General features: G+C 35.9%; 1 protein-coding gene across 4 annotated transcripts; it reads right to left on the bottom strand.

Annotated features, from left to right (window-relative positions):
• Positions 1-471: 471 nt before the first annotated feature.
• On the bottom strand, positions 472-13,181 carry LOC131150305 (kinesin-like protein KIN-13A). 4 transcript variants are annotated; one of them, XM_058100939.1, is made up of 15 exons: positions 12,933-13,181; positions 12,718-12,791; positions 12,314-12,576; positions 11,674-11,895; positions 9,543-9,734; positions 8,695-8,799; positions 8,445-8,522; positions 8,166-8,247; positions 6,792-6,954; positions 5,232-5,561; positions 2,830-3,048; positions 2,134-2,725; positions 1,966-2,031; positions 1,043-1,213; positions 472-835 (listed from the first exon to the last, which is right to left on the bottom strand). In XM_058100939.1, exons 3-15 carry the CDS (start codon positions 12,521-12,523, stop codon positions 812-814), a joined length of 2,454 nt encoding a protein of 817 aa, XP_057956922.1. In that variant the 5' UTR covers positions 12,524-12,576; positions 12,718-12,791; positions 12,933-13,181; the 3' UTR covers positions 472-811. The 4 variants fall into 4 exon arrangements, with proteins under 4 accessions (XP_057956922.1, XP_057956921.1, XP_057956925.1 ...); XM_058100938.1 differs by having other exon boundaries at positions 12,314-12,563; positions 12,933-13,153; XM_058100942.1 differs by having other exon boundaries at positions 472-1,213; positions 12,933-13,173.
• Between the last annotated feature and the right edge of the window lie 487 nt (positions 13,182-13,668).

The following is a 13,668-nucleotide window of genomic DNA, read 5'->3' on the forward strand; positions in this document are numbered from 1 at the left end:
AATATTTTCAAATTTACACGTCTAAATTCAAGTTCTAAAATTTACTCTCCAACAATACTAAATAAATAGATTTGTATCAATATTTTTGAAAATATAATGATAAAATTAACGAAATCTTTATTGATTAGTGCACGAACTTGGCAGCTACTTTTTGCTAATCCAATTGGTTTGGGGATATTACAGTTAAGAAGAGTCTAAGCCTTGCCCTAAATTCAACACTCTCAACCCTCTTTAGTATTAAAAAGCTAATTTTAAAAAAATATAGTTTTCTTTGAGTAATTGCAGTAATTACTTTGTGCCCATTGTGTTATTTCTATTTTTAATATAAAATTATAGAAAAATTCACCTATACAATATAGTTATTTCAAAAACAAAAAAGAGTACAAATATTAAAAACAATACATTTTTCTAACAACTGAACATGCCACGAGCTACACAGCTAGCTCAATGATGAAATAAGTACTCAGACGATTTAGAAACTATGTTACTAAAAATTATCCACCACTTCTCCAAATTATTTTATCATAGTCGTAAAAATCAACAGAACAATGGAAATATGTACTTCATTTTTTTCCTTTCCAAAATGGAAATCATCTGAAATCATTTTCCAGCCAGGCTCGGGAAACAGCGTAGTCCACAAACCCAGAAAACCCTGGCAACACAAAGGCTCATCCTGACCAATACAGTTTACAGGACAAACCATACTAACAACAAAGGTGATCGTTTCTCACTGCATTTTGTTTTCGCAGAACCCAGCTGCAGTGTCATCATCATCCTCCACACATAATTGTGCTTTACACCAAAATGTCTTTTACATACGTTTTAACAATGCTCCCTGCTTAGAAAGACCAAAAATTAGTTAAAACTCGCAAAAATCACATCCGGTTCAAATATGCATCTGTATAGAAAAGGGTAGAGTAGCATACATTACTGAAACCCTTGTTTGTGACGGGATACATGAGAGAAACATGAAATTACAAGACAGGAAATGGTGATCTTGTTAAAAAAGAGAGTGAAGAAGTGCGACAGGTTAACGCGGTACCCTCTTCCGACTAAGTATCTCCTGTTCTTTTAGCCGATGCTGGAACCTGGCTAGCCGAGCCTGAAGGCTGACCAGACCTGCGGCCTTCCGTGAGAGCACAAAGCTCAACTGTGTCACATAATTGTCAATGAGGCTGCCTGGTTGGTCCACTTCTGCCAACAGCTTCATTTCCTGGAATCCAAAGCACAGATTTTAAGAAAATTCAATTGTCATTTTTTTAAAAGAAAAAACTAATTAATTAGAGAAATGAAGCTGTAAGCAAAATCTGCACAAGTTTATAATCACTGGATGTTATAATCAACCTCTTCTTCAGTAGTGACAGCAAAACTATGCTGTCCAATTACCAGTATCACATGGATGAAATGATTCATGTGCTACAACTACCGATGGCAAGCTAAAATGTCATCTTAATTAATAAAATTTCTGGTTATGACAGGCACCAAAAGGCACAAACCATGTAAAATGGAGCAACACTACAAGCGACCGTGCATATTGAAACTGGTCATTCTTTTGTGTAGTAGTAGTTATGGGAAAATGCTATTCTTAGCAACTAAAATGGCTCAACACCCCATCCTGACTAATGACAATTCAACTTATGAATTTAATGAACTTCTGGTCACTTCTGTTTAAAAATTTTTTTTGGGGGGTGGGGGGGGGGGGTGGGGAGAGGAAATGGGCCAATGAGGACTGACATGTGCTGCAGTCCTCCTAAAGAACATATTTACATGCAACAAAAAGAACATTTTAAATTGAAAACAATAAGTCATAATTCTATTTCCTCAGGCAGCCTGCCAGAACCATCATAAATAACTTATGACTGACACACTTTGCTAGCAAGTAGTAATTCAAATGCCAAAGCAACAGAAACACTACTTCAAGAAAGGAAAGCAGAGTATGTGTGCATGTGCAGAAGCTTCACTTACTTCTCGGACAATCTCCATTGTATCTTCAATTTCTTTTCTATGAGCAGCAATCAAGGCCTCTTCCTCCTACAATGTCCCCAAAAGAATGAAAGAAGTATTTAATTCACTTTTTTCTTTTTTCTTTTTTTCAAAGAGAGTAAGAGATCAAACGCCACATACATAACCAACCTCTAGTATTGCATTGATATTCCCATCACGAGGAGGTTCAGGCTCATATTGCCTAAATCCAGCATTATTTGTTGTTGAATTGTTCACATTATGCTGTTTGGATTGATCAGAACCAACGCTATCTTTTTTCAGCCAATTTCCCAGCTTCTCTGTTTTTTCCTCTCTAGAAACTTTTCTACGAGGTGGTGAAACCTTTTGCACTCTCTCTTCTGCATCAACAGTACTTTGGGAATATGAAGAGTACAGTTTTTGACTAGTAGAACCACCAAATGTGTTTTTCATTTCAACTTTCTCCCTATCCATTGAACCAGAAGCCATCCCGCTTTCTTCCCGTCCATTCAAGGGGTAATTTAATGAAAAACTTGAGGGCTGCTTGTCAAAATCAGCAGTAGAATTATAAGAAAAGTTTTCTTTCTCAATAACCCTTCTACCTGCATCTGTAACCTTCACTTCTTGGTGCTGCTCATAGACATCATCTGTGTCAACAGAAACTGGCAATGATGATGATGATGAAGATTCCTTGGTAGCAGCTGCTAGTGAATTTACAACCTGGTCCTTTTTTGGATTTCCACTTTTGGATAGACTTTTTACCCTGCTCAATAAATTATTCAATTTTTAAATAAAAAATGGAATAAAATTGAACAACATAACCAAAAACATACACATTCTTGTAACTCGTTAGTTGAATAATCATACCGATCAGCATATCTCAAAGTATTGAGTGTATGTTCGCATGAACCAGCATTTGGGGAAATGCAAGAGATCATGACGGTCCTCGAGTTGCCAACAAAAGAGTCACGGAGGACTTCCGTGAGTTTGCTGCCGCGAAATGGAATATGGATCTGGTCATTGTCAAGAGCACGAATGCACTCCTTAAGAGCCAAAAGACTCTTGTTAATTTCTGCTCCCTCAATCCTGCAATGAGCCAAACAATCTATATTTTGAATTGCAATACTACATAAATCTTAGTGAAAAAAATATATCTTAGGCATGCTAACATGCAGCTTCTGACTGCTGCACAAAGGATGAAGAGACAAAAAATGTATCTAGATGGCTGCTGCACAAATGATGGTGAGATGAAATAAAGGTGTCTATCGGAAATACTGTTGGCGGCATATTTGATATCAGAAAAAAACACCATGCATGGCTGGTAAAAGTAGACTTTTGAACAACTTAAAACCGACTACTTCCCATCCCCACCCCTCTTTTCAGTCATAATAAACAAAACCAAGCACATCAAGTCACCATTAATTGGTCTCTGATTTTGTAATGCACTCTAAGATGCGTTGCTGTCCTATCAATGAACACAGCAGTAGGAGCTTTGGAAAATGAATAACATAATTATGCAAAGTAGCTCTCAGCTCAACCCAACAACCTAAAACCATAAGCTCAAATTGAGCTACTCAAAAAAGACCAACATGGAATGGATCAGGGCTTCATTTTTTTGATAATAAAAGATGTTATATTAGATAAACAAAGTTACAATGAAAGAAGACAAGAAGTCCACCCCATAAATAAAATAAAAAGAAAAAATAAGAAGTAAAGGTGGCCTCAAATTGATTCAACCTAAGGCATTTTTTGACTGCCACCATCCCACCTTTGCTGGGACATAAATATAGAGCTATAGCATTGCTATTGTTGAAGGGTAAACTCTGCACCAATGCCAACCCTCCTATCCCAGCTAACATCCAAGCAACGCTATTTTGAACCTGTCAGCATACAAACTCAGCAAAACTTTCCCAGTAACCCAGACTCTAACTTGCTCATGATTTTGTGGCATGGACACCTAATGGCTAATCAATTTACTCAAGTTCATAGACAAATTCTTAATGAAAATTGTAGAAGTGGCAATAACAACACATGCATACTGTCAAAAAGAGGATTTCTAATTAAAACTACAACCTCATATACATCCTGTGTTCTTTTCAGCCATTGTTTAATTTCCAGGTCAAATAGGTCATTTAATGTAGCCATACCATCCTGCGTACGTTTCATCCATTGTTTAATTTCCAGGTTAAATAGGCCACTTAATGCAGTAAGGCATTTTCTCTCCTCTTTGCCCAAGGACGATAACATGACATTATCTGAGAACTCAACATACAAAATACTCTTTACTAGAATAGTATTTAAATATATTTTAAACTCCCTAAGAAAAAGTGCTAGCAATCCTAGTACATGATAACAAAATAAATTTTAATTTGAACTCTTAAGAAAAAGATAGCAGCAACTTTAGCACGTGGGAGGGCTAGTTTTCTATGGAGACTATTACTGGATATGCAAAATGGGAAGGAAAAAAAACATTGTCTTTCTACAATAGTATAGAAGTATGGATCATATGTGCTGCAAACTTGTATGTATTACCCATTTTTGTCTTTCTCCATATCTATGTCCATCAAGTCTAAATTGGTAGGCGAAGAGCTGCCTTGGGGTTGCTTTACATTTAAAGTTGACAAAGGACATAAAGTGTTTCCTTGTACTGCTAACAAATTATTTAAAAAGTAAATGACAAACTTGTAAATGTATGTCTTAAAAATGAAAGGTTGTTAAATCAAAACCTACAAGTCACAGCAACTCACAAATACAGGTCAGGGTAAAGCCTCTCCAAATGTGGAGGTAAGGTTCAATAAATCATGCCCTTCCCAAATCCTAATATGGCATGGAGACCCTGTGCAGTGACATTTTTCATTTTTAATGTTTCAAAAATGCAAAATTTACTACTCCCTCCAGTTCTTAATTTTCTAGCTGCCATCCTCATATAACCGCACCTCCAATTAATACTTTTTCAAATTGAAGATTTTATCATACCACTGTGTCTTTCATAAGATATTATTTGTTTTATACAACATGTTCATTCTGAGTGCACAACTAATACTGATATAAAATTTAAATATTTAAACACGAAAACAAGCAACATTAAAAAGGCTTATGAATGAAAATGAACATCAATCTTCTTGATGTCAGAAGCTAAAGGACAACTCGCAGGAGGGAAAGCTTTAAAAATTATGGAGACAATCAACCACCTCATTTGCAATCCTAGGAATGAACAAAACAAGAGGCGAACAAAATAATAATAATAATACTGGAATATTAATAAATACCGTGCTTGCCGATCATTATCAGCCGTATCAGCACCTCTTTCACTACCTGCAAGATCAATAAAGGAAATTTTCCCCACAACCTTTCCACCTTTGGACTCATTCCCATCATTGTTTCTCTTGGAGTCTTTTATCTCATTGTGCTTCTTAATTGCAAGTTGTAAAATAGCATGTGACCTCGAAGATTCTTCATTGGCACCAGTGGAGCCTGTACTTCTTGCTGCATTTCCCCTCTCAATAAATTCTTTAACAATTTGTACATCTGACACTTCAAATTCTTGCAGTCCAACGATGCAAACCTGCTGCCGTCCATCTTCTCTCATACAGAGCTTCCTGTAAAGGGTACAAACAATCAATGAGGATTTGTGCACTAATGAAGAATTCACATGTATGCATATAAATATACAAATTTATAGATATGTGAATCTGGACCAGTATATTATCATAAACATCATGATTCTAAGATCTATAGGTATGTTGCAGTAAGAGCTAAGGACTCCAGGTAACATGACATTACACAATGTTGGATGGAACATGCAACCATAAACAAAAGCTGATCCACTTGATGAACACCCCAAAAAAAAAAAAGGAAAAAGGAGGGAATCGTAGTTTTTAAACCCAGACTGGGCAGTTTTGACCAGGTCGGACCGGTGAAGGGACGACTGAAACTGGTTCCTTTAGCGGTCTGGGTGATGGCATGAATCCATAAATTCAACGAGCCGGAGTCAACCCAGCCATACCCAGGCAACCCAGCCAGACCCAATGGGCTGCCAGGGTTGAGCCAGTCACCTGGCACCTCTAATTCTTTCATAAATTAGACAATGTTATATGTCCAATGGGGGAAGACTTGAACCCAGGTCCTCAACTGCACAGGAAGGAGCAGCAATGACTACCAGCCACTTTTGTTTTTACAATTGAACAATATATATATAGACATTTATTTTAGACTTGTTTAGGTACAAACCTCATACCTGCATATATAAAGTATGTAAAAATTAATCAAATTCTAAATTATTATGATAAAAAATTATTATCCTCTCTTTCTCTGATTTAGTATATATGAATTTGATAGTCTTATGCTCTTAAACAAATTTAAATTGAATTAAATAGTATCACTATTATTTAATATTAGTTTGAATTTTAATAAAATCATTACATTATTATTAGTTTATATATAGGAATACATATATTTATCAGCAGTTTGGCCAACTGGTCCTACCAGATAAACCAACCCAGTAGCTTTGCCAGGTTGGTCACTGGTCCAAGGTTTTAAAACAATGAAGGGAGGGGGCAGGGGCAAAAAAAAACAGCAAAACCAATCTACCACCAACAAACACAATTGGACATAATAGGGATAAACACCCTCTCGTCTCAATTTTACAAGAAACATAGAACTGAATACTATTTTAGACACACTTGGTGAAATAAAGACTATTGAATATATTTCCAATTGTTAAAAAAGCAAATCAGTTCAGAAATTTTCTGATGAAATCATAATAACTATGCTCTTTAATAATATACAGACATCAACATTTTCAAGAATCAAGACATAAATATACTCACTTTCTATCACTGAGAAGATCAAAGAGTTTTCCACCATAAATCTCAAAGTAACTAAGCCACAATTTAAATCTTTGATTACGGTACATAGGCTGATGCAATAGCCTTACAAGGTCTTCAGAAGCCCTAAGGGGTAATGGTTGCATGGTGAATGTCTTACCACTACCTGAAATTACAATATTACAATTTCAGTTATCCACGTAATGACACAGAATCTGCTCAAGCTCAATAATGGGCAGGCAGCAAAAGCAAAGCTGCAAAACTGCCAAAAAACAAGGGATCACAAACAGAACTACACAAGAGTCCCTTAACCTTCAAATGGTACAGTTCAAAACAAATTCCCAATTTCTCTTCTAATAACCATAAGAATCGAATGCATTCCCACATTTCACATTTTGGATTTACATCCATCCCTTCATAACCACTCTCAATATCAATTCTAGCAGCATAGAAATATTTAATAATTTATCTTGTAACACATTCATCACGCCACCTCCCAGCAATGCTTTGCAGTCAAAAATACCCAGCAGTCAAGAAAACATGTCCATAGAATCAAGATAATCAACATAGATGAAGATATCAACATGAATAGGGGCTGCAATGAAAGAAAAAATTGAATAAGAAATGAACCCATACATGAAAGATCGAGGTAAGTAGTTAACCCATTAGATGAGAGGATGAGATCACTTTGGTTACATGAGAACAGAGGTCAAGTTCTGAGAACAGACTGGTTGCCCATGATTTTACTGAAAAAATGTACATTGCTTTTATTTGAATGGTTACGTTTATTTATTTATTTGAACAATGGTGAACTGCTAAAACTGAGCATAAAATACAAAAAAGTTCTGGACAGTCAACAGATGAAGTGCTGATAAAAGGTAGATGCTAATATAGAGAACCCTAAAACAAATGGGCTGCACCCAAGTACATTTTTTTTTTTTATATTATACTTATCCATACTCATCAAAAGAGCATAAAATAAAAATAATAAAATAAAAGATGTTACTTCAAAGAGAAGATTGATGAAAATTTGAGAAAAAGGACAACAGTGTGTTTCATTGCTATAAACAGGCCCACCACATGAAAATCATGCAGACAAAAGAAATAATTAAAAACATTTTTCATTACATTACATACTGGTGGACAAGGGGAAAAAATGCACAATTTACACATTTATTTAGACAATTTTCTAGATACAAAAAATACTTAAAAAAAACACAAAAGTGGGGGAAAAACTCAAATGCCTTTTCAGATGAATCCTTTATTCTTGACAGCAGATTTATATTTTTCAAAATACATAAGTTTGCAAGGTCTAAATAACCTGTCCATATGTAGACAGGAAGCAAGATAGAGAAGGAGATCAGAATCTCTACAAACCTGTCTGACCATAAGCAAAACATGTAGCTTTTGTTCTCTGAAAAATAGTAGGAATAATTGGCTCTACAGTAACACGATAGACCTAGCCAAAATAAGCAAATAGAGAAATCAAAACATTAATCTTAAAAATCAAAGACTAAAAGGAATAAATCAACTGATAGATCTTGAGGCTGCAAGCCAGTCATAAACATATATAAGGTAAGCTTGACACAGAAGCAACATATACGGTAGTTAAGCTTCTATTAGTTAAACTTCTATCTGCAAACATAGAATCTCTACCTCATCATTAGTGACATGCTCATCCAACACTGCATCAAAACAGAATTCATGCTTCTCCACATATGCAGTCAAGTCCACCTTCCAGATGAACCAAAAGTTAGTTCCCTCATCCAGATGTAGCAAAGAAAAGCAATATAGAACCCACTATCAACCAGTATCAATCCAATATTCTGATCATATTAATATGAAAAGGATTTAATTAATGCAATGCACCACTACTGCCTTTATGACAGTGAATAAATATCCAAACCTTTAGTTTAGGTTCATGAACAGTTAAATAAGCATTGTCGCATACAGTCACAATGTCCTCTTCCTTCCGGGAAAGCTCTTTCTTGTTTAAAGGTCTTTTACGTACCTGAATGCACAACATAATAAGGTCATTTTAAGTATTTTCGGGAAAACAGAATGAAAATTATCACTTGCTTGCAAAACATGCAACAGCTGCATAAGGATCAAATAGACAACAGGAACAAAGCAATAAACGACAACAGGCATCTGCTTGAAACATTAACTTTATCAGAAAATGCCTAAAGCAAAGGCCAGAAACAAACACAACAATCAAAAACCATATGAAAGTACAAATTAGTAAAGACATCTCCTCCAACAACAATATTTAATCAACCTCAATTTCAAAGGGGCTTCCAAATGACACATTTTACCCTAATTGTAATGAGTGAAAACAAGTAACATTTCAAAATAAATAAATAAATAAAAAGAATTTTTCTATTCGGATGTTGCACAGAATCACAGTGCATCATACATCACCTAATACAGAGGATTATACAAATTTTCTTCAGAATTTTTTTTACATAAAAAAATAAGTGTAGCAAGAAAAATCCAAAGCATCCCAGGATACTGTTTCTAGCCTTAAAAACTACAAGTTAAAAAAAATTCACTATTTGCTTAAATTAAAATATCCTCATTTCTTTGATGACATCTTTTCTAGCTTTTATTTTGTGCATTGCACCCAGCAAAAATATCAATAATTATTATAGTGTCCTCCAATAAAAAGCCAGTGTGTGCATGTGCAAGTGTGTGTGTGTGTGTGTGTGTGTGAGAGAGAGAGAGAGAGAGCCAAATATGATAAAACCACCATACCACAACTTTTATCTTGGCCACATTGTTTTCCTTTGCAATGATCTCTTTGTCGTTTGTAGGCAATCCAACTGAAGCATCTGCATCTGTTTGCCCTCTTTGCTGCCTGCCCAGCAGCACATTGAAGTCATTGTCAAGCACTTTTGTACCACCAGGCATGAAAGGTGATGGCTCAAAGGGCTCAGAGATAACATGCTGAAAAGGGAATGAACATTTGTCATTATTCAGGTCCCAGGAAATTACGACATTTAAAGTTTATTCTAAGCAAAAAGGAACAGCAAATAATTCAAAATAAGATGCAAAAACAATGAAACTATTGAACCAGCTAAAACAACTAATAAATTTATACTGTAAATTTACTTCAACATGAAGTTCAATAAATTCTGGTAGAAAATAATTTCTATGTAATTATACAACAAATGACAAGGCACTAAAGAGTGAAAGATTAAGAACATTTAGTTTAAGGATCCAAAAAATTTGTATCCGCATTCCTGGTTTCAAACTGAAAGCAATAAGTTGTATTGTGCATATAGTACTCAAGAATGTGTTTAAAATTTGGGTTCGTTCCTAAAATGAGAACAGAGAATGTGTTTAGATAATCCAAAAACTTTTTCTTCTACACCTTCTTCCATTTTCTGGGCAGCCAGCAGCCAATGGCAACAGTTAGATAGATGTGACAGCAGTCAGCAGCAGCTGGTACTCTGTGGCCATGAGGGAGAGGAGGAGGGGTGAAACACAACAAATGAAAAGAGAAAAGGTTGAAGCCTTTGGATTGCAACCAAATTCATAGATTTTTAAATTACAGGTTTTTTTTGCAGGATACAATCCACAAAACAGTTCCGCAAAAACGATTAATCAAGCATATGATACAATCCACAAAACAGTTCCCCAAAAAGGACTAATCAAGCATATGTTTTATATATTTCTTGTCTCTCATGTTTTCATATAAAATTGTGCCCAAATATTTAACCAAAAGAGAGGCCCTAAAAAGATTAGGTTTATGTTGTAGCTTTGCATTCTAGAATCATTTAAAAGTAGTTATCTCTCCACTCATTCTCCCACACTAGTACACTACACACAACTGCCCAAGCAAGCGTTGTTCAATTGACAAATCCATCCTATTGATATAAAAGAATATATCTTTTGCCCCTTTCTAAGAGCACTAGGAACCTTCTCAGGTTCTCCAACAAAATAAGTCTAACACAGAGCAAAGCAAAAATCTATATAATTAATTGTTGGACCTTTATTTTAACTAAAATCCCAAGTTACTAGTGTAGTTAGATTTGACTGTGCATGTGTGAAATTACAAACTTCAGAACATGCATGTGCACTCAATCAGAAACTTCACAAAATATTGATCAAAACTAAGCAGAAGAGAATGGTAGTGATATTAAAAAATATGTGTATTGTGCTCAAGTATAAAGATATTGGAGAAAGCATAGGATACACCATCTTTCCATCATAGTTTCAAATATTGGTTTCAGCTCACAAGGAAAGAGGAGATGATTACTAAGCAAACTCCAGAATCGAAGGGGATAAAGTGACTTCCCGCTTTATTCATCAACTGAATTTAACTTCTGAAGTAGGAGACCTTGGAATCTGACTTTCCAATTGGGAGAAGAGAATGATGCCAAATCCCAAATAAACACGTCAACAACTGCTACAACTTGCACATTTCATATGATTACCCATTCAGTTCTGGATATTCTCAGGCCAACAGAGTCAAGCGACTCATCCACACGTCAACAATGGCACATAAATGATAACCAAAGCAACTCAATGGTTTTAAATAATGATTACTATCTATGAAAAATATTCCAGATATAAAGTGCTACATTTACTATTTGTTTTCTCCTTCACTCACTTCCCTTTCATATCAAACAAGCTACTAAACAACAATGTAGGACTTTTTTCTAATCCAGAAATTTTAAAAATAATAATAATAAATAAAAACCAAAAAAACAGGGAAAATGTTTCTAAAAATTCAAGAAATTTCTCGTCAAACCAGGTTACCAGTCTAAGCCTTTACTAGCTGGCAAAAAATATTGAGATCAAAATTAATTTAACATCATCAAATGAGTCAACATAGAAAATTCCTAGTCAGTTAGATGTGATGCACTACAGAGAAACATACCTCAGACAGGAGCTCTGTATCATCCATAGCATGAAGGTCTAGAAGGCCAGCTCCAAAGTCCCCCCTAAATTCAGAAGAATAAAACCCATCAGATGCACCCATCCCACCTGAAGTCTGGGCAGTTGGAGTGTATGGCTCAGAACCAGATTCCCCGTTGAAATTGAGATTTCTCATTAATTTGAAAAGCCTCTGTTTCTCCTCAGCAGATTGCGCTCCATAACCCTTTCAACCACAACACAAGCACCCCAATTATTTTCCCATAAAATGAAGTCCCGTTAGCTTACATTGACATAACCAATGAATCAATTGATGATATTTAAACTAGCAAATCCGTATCAGTAATTACAAAATGAAGGAGTAAACTGCACCCACTACAAAAAAGTGATACAAAATTCCAAATGACCTTAGTTGGAACCATGAGATGGCTGTAAAGTATTAGCAAAATGACCATATATACCAATAGTGAATTTTGCACAAACGACTGGGTTAAAATTCTGGCACAAACATGCACTTCACATTTCAACAGCACCGAGGTAATCCATTCTCATTCAAAGGGCAATAAGAAATAAGGAAACTCAAAATGGAAAAATGGGGGATTAAAATGGATTTTATAGAAAAGAGCCCAAGTCAAACAGAATACCTGCATGAGGAGATTGGGAAGGAGACGATGATCAATCCCAGTTGAAGCCAAGGGAGAGGCCAGATGCTGCAACCCCGCAGACTGAAGCCACCGCGCCATGACCGCATCACCAGCGTCACTTGCGGGCCCCGCATTATGCAGGGACCCTCCACTGGGGTGATCGTATAGAGCGGTTGCTGCAGCATTGCTCTGCTGCATCTGGCCACCCATGTGGCGCTGAGAACGCCTTTGAGGAGCCAATTTTCAAGATCTATTGAACAAAGCTTCAAACAAAAGATACAACGATAATCTAAAATGTGTTGAAATAATAAACGCAACAATAACAAAGTCATACTCACAAATCAACTATAACACAAAAAAAAAATAAAACCCTAAATGTACTGATCTAAACGAAGTATACTCACAAGGAGGAGAAAACTCGAATTCAAAGCAAAACATTAAAGTAATTCCTCGCAAATGAGATTCCAATCCACAAAATCTGCCATCCAAGAAACTCCAATCTCAATACACGAACAAGCGCATTTTAAATCGATTGCGACTCCAAAATCTCACAACAAAAACCGCGACAAACTCTGATTACAGAAAAAGAATCTCAAAGAATCGGAAAGAAATGAAGTACCAGATTCAGTCAAAAAGGACCGTTCTTCGGACGGATCGATCTTCTGTACGAAACGGAGAGAATTGGAGCCGTGACCAGATCTGAAACGAACAGACAAATCAAAACCCTAATTTCGATTCCGACACGAAGAGGCTTGCGCTCGAATCTTCAATCTCCTGAAATTCTCACGACGATGGCAGGAGCCTCCGCGAGCGACTAGGCCTTCATATAATATACTTTGTGACGCCGATTTATTTATATTAGTAGATTAATTTTCAAAATATTAAACGGCTATTTAAAATTAACTTAAAGACTAAAAAGCCCTCCCCGATTTCTCCTTATTTTCGAATTGCCCCGGGGTCGCGACCGCGGGCAGTGAATTGACGGGAATGACCTTCCCATGGAAGCTACTGGCCTTTCGGTACTCCGTCTATTTTTCGGATGGCAAATCGTTGTAATTTTCTGTTGGGACATTGGCATTTGTTTTGGTTTGTTAAATAAATAAGGTAATTATTTAAATTCTGTCCTGAATGCTTAGCATTCAAAAATTATGAATTAAAAATCTTAAAATGAATTTAAAAAGAAGGCCCAAGTGATGTCCCGCCACGTATGAATCCTAGCTGGCACGACACCTTGTTGATTTTAAGGTTTTTCTGGGGTAATTTTTAAGCTCAATTGATATCAAGATAATTATTTTTTCACTATCTGTAATTAGGTACAAAGTGAGGGGCATATTTAGAAAGACAATGAAAATGAT

Source organism: Malania oleifera, chromosome 3, assembly GCF_029873635.1.
Source record: "Malania oleifera isolate guangnan ecotype guangnan chromosome 3, ASM2987363v1, whole genome shotgun sequence".
NCBI lineage: Eukaryota > Viridiplantae > Streptophyta > Magnoliopsida > Santalales > Ximeniaceae > Malania > Malania oleifera.